The 8,414-nt window shown below is 36.4% G+C and overlaps 1 protein-coding gene across 1 annotated transcript; it reads right to left on the minus strand.

Annotated features, from left to right (window-relative positions):
- Positions 1 to 3,711: 3,711 nt before the first annotated feature.
- On the minus strand, positions 3,712 to 6,390 carry LOC113320657 (16 kDa phloem protein 2-like). The gene is made up of 8 exons (XM_026568552.1): positions 6,190 to 6,390; positions 5,948 to 6,070; positions 5,785 to 5,862; positions 5,612 to 5,690; positions 5,310 to 5,375; positions 4,660 to 4,804; positions 4,268 to 4,405; positions 3,712 to 4,064 (listed from the first exon to the last, which is right to left on the minus strand). The coding sequence occupies exons 2-8, from the start codon at positions 6,059 to 6,061 to the stop codon at positions 4,061 to 4,063; spliced, it is 624 nt and encodes a 207-aa protein (XP_026424337.1). The 5' UTR covers positions 6,062 to 6,070; positions 6,190 to 6,390; the 3' UTR covers positions 3,712 to 4,060.
- Positions 6,391 to 8,414: the final 2,024 nt, after the last annotated feature.

An 8,414-nucleotide genomic window follows, 5' to 3' on the forward strand; every position in this document is an offset into this window, starting at 1 on the left:
AAGCTTGTTTGTCAAGTTTAGTTTCCAAAACTATAAGTCTTGATTTCTAGTCTACTTATAGCTAAGTCTCGGACTAGGATAGAAAGTGTAGTTGAGCTCTAGACTCCACGGCGTTCATCATGCAAAGACGAAGAACAACTCAAGGAACTGGTGGATCTTCATCGACAAAAAGGTATTTGAATACTTGAACTTATCTATCACTCAAAAGTCTATCTACTCTATCTCCTATCTTGAGACAAAAGTCGTTTTGCTATAGAGACTTCAATTATACACATTTGCTATTTCGAGTCGAGTTCATCTCGCTTATCTATTTCTCGAAATATGTGTTGGTAAGCTTTCTCTTTGGCCAAGTTCATCTTTACAAGTGATGAAAGTCATGTTGATCATTTCAATATATTGAAAATCTCTTTGATGAAAAATAGTGCGTGAATAACCTCTATTTAACATCCTCTAAAAATGTTTCAATGATTGAAATGAGAGTTTAGAATATATAACCTTGAATGGATATAAACATTGTGTATGAACTCATACTTGTGTAAGTCCAAAATCCTTGAACCAAAGTATGCGTACTTTACTGGTTTAGGATGTCCGGAAACTAATTCCGCATACCCGTACACGTACTGCCGGAAGTTCACATCCTGTGAATTTCTGCTGAAGTTTGTGAACTGAAAGCAAACTCAATCCGGGTACTTAAGTATGCGTACCGGTATGCATACTTGAGTGGGTTATTTTCTAAAAACGGTTTATTCGTGAACTAAGACATATATAAACTAAGGAATACAATCTTTGCAAACCTTGGATATAATGGTAATGAATTTATTCGAGTGAATCAAAATCGTTTTCGTTTTGATTGTATCTTGTATACTTCTATGAGATCTAAGCAATTGAACAACTCTCTAACTAGTTCTTTTGATTCATTTGAAATAGTTATGGTGAAGATGAATAAGGTTGATATGAAAGTGCTCATATGGATAACCATTGGTTAACTACTGTTGAACCAACGACTTGTACACGTTTAGGTACGGTTACTCAAACCTAAATGAAGTTACATTTCATGTGTGTATAACAAGCTAACGGTTGAAAGATATTATCTTGAATCTAATCAGGTTTTCATCTAATGGTGAATATTGAATGCTTTGTTACTAAGGTAACTTAGATTGCAAACCCTGATTTGGACACTATATAAAGGAGAACTCTAGCAACTGGGAAACATAATCCCCACACCTTGTTTTTAATACTAGTTGTATAAGCTAGAGTCAATTCTCCTTTAACCTTAGGTTTCCATCGAGACCATGTAGGTTAACGACACGAAGACTTTATTGGGATTGTGAAGCCAGGCCCAACTATTTTCTCTGTAGTTGCGTGATCTGATCTTGTTGTTTCTATCGTGATTGAGTGCAATCGTAATATTGGCTTGAGATTAATTTCTCCGATAGGCAAAAGTAGTCACAAACATATTCGTCTCATCGTTTGTGATTCCACAATATCTTGTTTCGCTAGTCGATTAAGATTATTGTGAGGTGATTGATATTTCTAGGCTGTTCTTCGGGAATATAAGTCTGGTTTATCAACTGGTTCATGTTCACCTTGATTTATCAAAAGACGGAACAAAACTCATAGGTATTTTTGTGGGAGACAGATTTATCTATTCCTATAGACTTTTCTGTGTGATACATATTTGTCTATTCAAGTCTTCGACTTTGGGTCGTAGCAACTCTTAATTGCGGGTGAGATCAGCTAAGGGAATCAAGTCGTAGTATCTTGCTGGGATCAGAGACGTAAGAAGCACAACTGTACCTTGGATCAGTGTGAGATTGATTTGGGTTCAACGGCAGTCCAGACCGAAGTTAGTTTGTAGTAGCCTAATGTCTGTAGCGTCTTAATACAGTGTGTGTTCAATCTGGACTAGGTCCCGAGGTTTTTCTGCTTTTGCGGTTTCCTCGTTAAAAAAACTTATGGTGTCTGTGTTGTTTTTTTTTCGCATTATTTTTTGTTATATAATTGAAATATCACAGGTTGTAGGTTGAATCCGTCAATTGGTAAATCCTACCTTTGGTTGTTGATTGAAATTGATTGATCCTTGAACATTGGTCTTTGGTACCTTTCAAGTTATTTCTCTTGTATTCAATCAGGCTCGCAGATTTCTATTTGTTTGAGAAAGGATTGAATCGAGAAATTGAGATATAACTCTTTTATATACTTTTTATTAAGATTGAGTCTGACTGTCTAGTTGATTCTTTTAAAAGTATATTGGAGTTAGTCCATAATTGCTAAGCGAAATATTGGGTGAGGTTGTTGGTCCCCACTTTTCCAGTAACCATTGACATAAATTTGTTTTATCCCTACAAAGACATAAAAAGGAATGCTAATGAAGGTGCAATCCAAAAGTTGTTGATTATGACGGAACAATAGTCTCCTCTCCAACGAAAGTAATCAAGGGGAGATATGGTAGACTATTTTCTAAGTCATTACCGATATTCAGTTTCGAAAAGTACATGACTAAAGGAAATGTGAGGAACAACTCTGAAAGTAATCAGGGGGAGACCGACATCAGGGGGAGGATCCAAGGGTATGATGACGACATATTTTACTTTGAAATTGAAGATGTGTTTGTACTCTTTTTTCCCTTCGATCGAGAATAGTTTTTCCCAAAGGGTTTTGTTACTCAACAAGGTTTTTAGCGAGACAACACTAAAAACATCAAGTATGGTGAACGTTGAATACATAAAGATCGCATTGATATTACAGAAAATATTTGAATCAAAGGAATGAAACACGATAGTCTGTTAAGCAACGCAACTTCCAGAATCAACAACATGGTCTTATAAACATTCAAGTCACCAAAGTAGTGTGATAAACTCCTCTTGACTGCATTAGACTAATAAAAATTGTCTGCATCAGGGGGGGGGGGGGGGGGGCAGGGGGGGGCATCTAATGGTGTGTTGAACTAGTTTCCTTCACCGAGGTTGCTTAATGAGAGAACAACAAACACCGGGAATTTAATTTCCTAGCTAAGGCTATTGTCTTTCCCACGAGGATTTTCAACCTTAAGAGTTGTGAAACAACTAGTCAACTTCAACGGAGCAAAGTGATCATCTGCAACGGCTCACCTTTACTTGCATCTGTCATGCTGTACTCTTTTCCCTTCGTCAAGGTTTTGTCCCACTGGGTTTTCCTTGTCAAGGTTTTAATGAGGCAACATGTTCGAGTCCAACTATGTTCTAATTTTGCTTATATTTTACTCTTTTTCTTTAGTTCAGGTTTTGTCCTCTGGGTTTTCCTGACGAAGTTTTAACGAGGCAATTAACTTAGACTCGGCGATCTTTAAAGATCATAATTGCATGTAATGAACTATATGTAAAATACGAGACAACATGTGAAGTACTACATGTGAAGAGTTGTACCAAGGTTTTGTCCCACTGGGTTTTTCCTTGTCAAAGTTTTAATGAGGCAATTGATTTCGGTACAAGTCATCAAGGAGAGGACGACATATGAAGAACTATATTCGAAGCATTAAATGTGAAGCACTACATATGAAGTTCTACTGCACCGCACAAGAGGGAGTGTTGTGGGGCTTGTAGCCTATGGATGTGCAGCCCAATATAGTATCTAGGGTTTTCTTCCTACATGTGTATATATAAGATATTGTTCCATGTAACCTGATGATGTTGATCAATAGAAACTTTTCTCTGCCTCTTTATCTTCCCTGTATTTCCTCTGCAAAAGAATTTCCTTTCATTTAGGTCTAGTTGCGACATTCTAATCTCATAACTCTCATGCCTTCAGTTAAATAACTAAAGACGGATATCCGACTTGCCAGCCTGATATGCAGAGAGTTGCATATCCTAAGGTTACAGAAAATGATACGAAATACAGGCTAAAAACTCAATTGATCAGGCAATCCTTAAACTAAGCAATTAACAGATGCTTGATTCATCTCACAACTAACTTCAACTAGAATGTAGAAAAAGGATCGGACTCTTCTACGCCTCCTCATCCCTACTTGGATGGAAGTCATCTCTCCGTCCTCCAGATTCTTCCTCCTCCTATCCATCTCGTCTTACCTGTTCGTATATAAATAACAAAAGAGTCAATCATTTTCTGACCACAGTGTTACCACACATGTTACCTTTATAAGCTTCTTAGAATTGCATATTAGAGCTTCTCCAATGGTCAAAAGAAGAATATGTCCAAGTGTTGCTCAATCCATAATTACACTTTAGTTATCTTTAGCATTTCATAAATGTGGTATATATATGGCCCTTACCTTGTGCGGGTGAAAGAAAGGCCAACTCGAATCTCTCCATTGTACTTTTTGTTTGAGCCAACGACTCTGTATTTGCTAGGTCGTATTTGATACTTTCCCTTTTCACCTCCTAGTGCCAACAGATCCTGCACATAAATCCTGCACAAGGATAGTCGATACGAGCACACAGCAACATTTTAGATCACAGTCTAGGAAGTAAAGGTCCCACATCATGTGACCAGCTTAAGCTGTTGACAAGTGATGTGAACTGTTTTCAACATATATTTTTATGCATATTAATGTTCTACAATGTGTCTCGGATACAATATCTTTGAGGCATTAGTAGGGGTACTCTAGTTTGAATATATACACATATTTATATCTATGGTAGATAAGTTCGTTAAACTGCTTACACTGTTTCACCAATGAAATCGTCAGCAGTGAAAGGGTCTTTGTCCATGAGCTTCAGGATGAGCTTGTACCCCTTGCCACCAGTATTATCAGGATATTGCACCCTGAAAGAAAACTTTTTGTTCCACACTGGTTTGCTACCTGCACCTGTATTAAGCAATTTTGGAAGCATCGTCTTAGCTGTACACATTGTAACTCTGGGCATTTACTGGGCATCATACGAGCAATTGATTGAATGCCAACGGAGTCAAATGACCGAACTCGACACTTGCAAAGGTAAATTAATCCTCCTAAACTAAACTAGGGGCCATTATTGTTTATCAGAATGGGCTAATGTGATTTTAGTCAACACATAACATAGATTTCTGAAATGACCTTCTCTGCATACTGCATGTTACATAAATTTTGCAAGTGACACACGCATACACATTGAAGGAAGCGGCTTGACTGATTAAGTCTAACCAATCCAATTAAATCTATCACTAAACAGTCTTAACAACACGCCAAAGTTTGTTTAACCTTCTGGATCTGTTTACCAATTCATGTAAAATGGTTTATACTTTGGTTTTCAACAATAAGCAAATGCTGTTTGAGCAATGGTCATTTTAGTAAATCTTATAGGATTTAGGCACATTATGTACAAGGCGAATACCTTTAGCAACAGTGCTATTTCGTTCTTGGTTTTTGTAGTTGATCATCACATACGGATCCATCCCTCCTGCAATATTAATAATTCCATTTAACTTCTTTACAAACAAATGGCTAGCATTGCTGCATTGGTTAGTTATAAAAGGTACCATTTGCAGGAGAAATTTTAAAAACAAAATGTACTAAGAGCCATGGATCAAACTAATTAAACCTAATTTATACGCTATAAACATGGAAAAGAACTATAACAGAAGTATTTCTTATTCCTCAAATAATGACAGAGGAAATCGAAGGAATGGTATATACCAGTAAATCGCTCAAGATCTTTCAAGCCTTTGGCATCCACCAGCAGCACCTCCATTAACCCATTCACTGTTCTCTTTATCTACGAAGAACAGATAAGATGACCCTTAAGGATTCAACGTTCAAAAACAGCTCTAAAATCTTGGTGAAGAAAATATATTTTTGCATCTACTTACTCTAGTAGCTTTACTACTTTGACCAAGGTCTTTTCCAGATCCTTTTGGTAATTTCCCATTAAGTTCCACTTTTGATTCCTAGAAATTTGACATCGACACAAATGTAAAATCTTTTACTCAAGTGACTAGAGAATGAAACAAATCTGAATCAAATCCGTATTACCCGGGCTGAAACAGAGACAGAAAGTTGAGAAGCAATGAGAAGAAACAACAGGGCGTAACGAAACAAATTGTTGGCTCTAATTTTAGGGCCATTAAACGAACCCATAGCTTGCATTACCAAACTCTGAAAAGAAAATCAAACAGATCAAGAAAAAAAATGATCAAAAATGTTGGAAAGAAGCTTCAAATTTGAAAGTTCCTATCGATAAAACTGAATGTTTTGTGATTTTAGGGAGGAGGTACCTTATATCGATGATAAGAGATTCTCCTGAGAAAGCAAGAGCACCTACAACGGTAAAGAGGTAGTGATAAAAAAAGCTCAAGTTTTCTGCCTGTGTACTAGTACAGTGCTATTATTGTAAGATATTTTTAGAGATCGTGTCTTTACTTTCTACTTTCTAATGCATTATTATGTACTCAAACCGATTAGTGAAGGTGTCTAGAACCCTATATGTCCAAAATTAATAGAGAAAAACATTTCAACTAAATTTTCTAAATCGCATCTGCACCAAAATAATTTATAGAAGAAGGATATCAAAAAAATATTTGTGTGTGATACCGAGATCCATTGGTCAGGTTTCGGTTAATTTGTTTTATATAGATCGGTAACCTTTAAAAGATTTGATACTTGTCATAATTAATAACTCTAACCTAATATAACTGTAGGCACAATGGGCGTATCATCGGTTCATTCTATAATTTTGTTTTCGTGTAGTAATCGCCGGTTAAAATCAACACTTAGTCAACGGTTAAATCAACGATCAACACCGAGTTGTTTTTACTCATTTTATGCTAATATGCAAAAATAATTAAACTAAACTCAATTTTTGATTTAATAAGTTTTCAATTATAAATATCATTTTACATCAAGAATGTATATTCATAACTCATAGTTTTTAAGACAGAAAGATTTCTTCATATACAACATTTTTCGTATACGTTCATCATCCATAGAATCAAATGAGTAAAATATAACTTCTTTTCCAAGAAAGATGCCAAGTACTCGGTCACTAAGCTTCTCGACGTACTCGTTCAATGGTATGACCAGTGCCATGTTGACTGTGTAGTCTCTATCTCTGGCATTCTCCACCAAGTTTGGAAATGTTACATCTATAAGTTGAGACAATGAATCATCACTAACCTACGGTATTTTCGTCTCTTCTGGAACCTTTATCATCTCATTAGCAACGCAAGGTTCATCCCCATCACCAACACGAATCAAAAACTTATGAAGAAGATGCATATTTCTCGGTTGCACGCATATACTTCTTAAGATGCAAAACATGTACATTTTCCCACAAAGATGATGTGTTAAGAATGTAATGTAATTCAATGTCATTTCGAATTATTCGCTTGAAAGTTATTTAGTCTTAACTATCACATATCAATATATAATTTTTTTACCTACTAATAAGACATGCATCGACTGTTTGTCCCCTTATACTCCTTGGAAATACTTGTAATACCTGACGGACTTCACCTCCTATGATTATAAGCTTTCATGCCAAATGGTTCAGCAATATCTGTGATGTCTCTCATCATCCAATCAAATGCTTCCAAAGAGTAGCGATGCGCCATTGTATCTTCATCCCACATAAGAACGGTAGCATGCCTCAAAAGTTTAGCTTCCTCATATTGTTTTATCGTACAACACGTTGAAGTTGATGTCAGTGTCGTCGGAAGATGAGACCTTGAATGTGTTGTCCTCCCACCAAGTAGCATAGTAGCAGCATTTCCCGGCGTCGTTGTTGCTATCACAATACCACCATTTTTCCCGACAGTCGCCAAAATAACACGATATAAAAATGCCTTTTGTGGTAGAAGACATTGTTTTCATTTCACTCAATTGCTTCCATGATTGTATCGTAAGCCTTAGACTGGTCTTCATTCAACTTATGGAAAGAAGATAGGTCTTCCTCGGATATAGGAATCTACAACTCTTCTTGAATAAGACTTGAAATCTCAAAGTCCTCACACAATATGCCTATAATATGCGGAAGATCATACATGGATATATCTTTGTTGTGTTTCTTAAGTATCAAATTTAACTCATGAAGAAAACAATCTGATAAGAATGTCGAGATTGTAATGCTTGAACTCGAGTTCCTCAACCACCCTGTTGAAAAATTCATCTCATAGTTCTCTTACGCTCCTCGGATTACAAAATGCCAAGATAGAGGCGAATTGTCTTCTCAGAGCAGACGTCATCTTGACTGTTGTTGTTTCAGCCAAAGATGCTCTCGCACTCTGATCATTCTCTAAGATTCCTTGATTTTCGGAAATTCTATTGAGTGTCATTCATCTCTCTCCATCAACAAACAATAGATCATTAAAAGAAGTCGAACCTCTATCGTGGTTCAGAATGTTCCTTAAGAACCACACCTCTCCTGAACATGAATGTACTGTATAAACCCTTCCAATCGTCTTCTTTATACTTCATTTTCTTCTCCACTCTTTGGTTTTTGTAT

Source organism: Papaver somniferum, chromosome 11 (genome assembly GCF_003573695.1).
Source record: "Papaver somniferum cultivar HN1 chromosome 11, ASM357369v1, whole genome shotgun sequence".
Taxonomy (NCBI): Eukaryota; Viridiplantae; Streptophyta; class Magnoliopsida; order Ranunculales; family Papaveraceae; genus Papaver; species Papaver somniferum.

Coding starts and splice junctions, on each gene's coding strand:
- LOC113320657 (XM_026568552.1), bottom strand. CDS start 6,061: ATGCAAGCTATGGGTTCGTTTAATGGCCCTAAAATTAGAGCCAACAAT. Junction 5,691..5,784: donor AAAGTAGTAAAGCTACTAGA/GTAAGTAGATGC, acceptor TGTTCTTCGTAG/ATAAAGAGAACAGTGAATGG. Junction 4,406..4,659: donor GATTTCATTGGTGAAACAGT/GTAAGCAGTTTA, acceptor ATCCTTGTGCAG/GATTTATGTGCAGGATCTGT.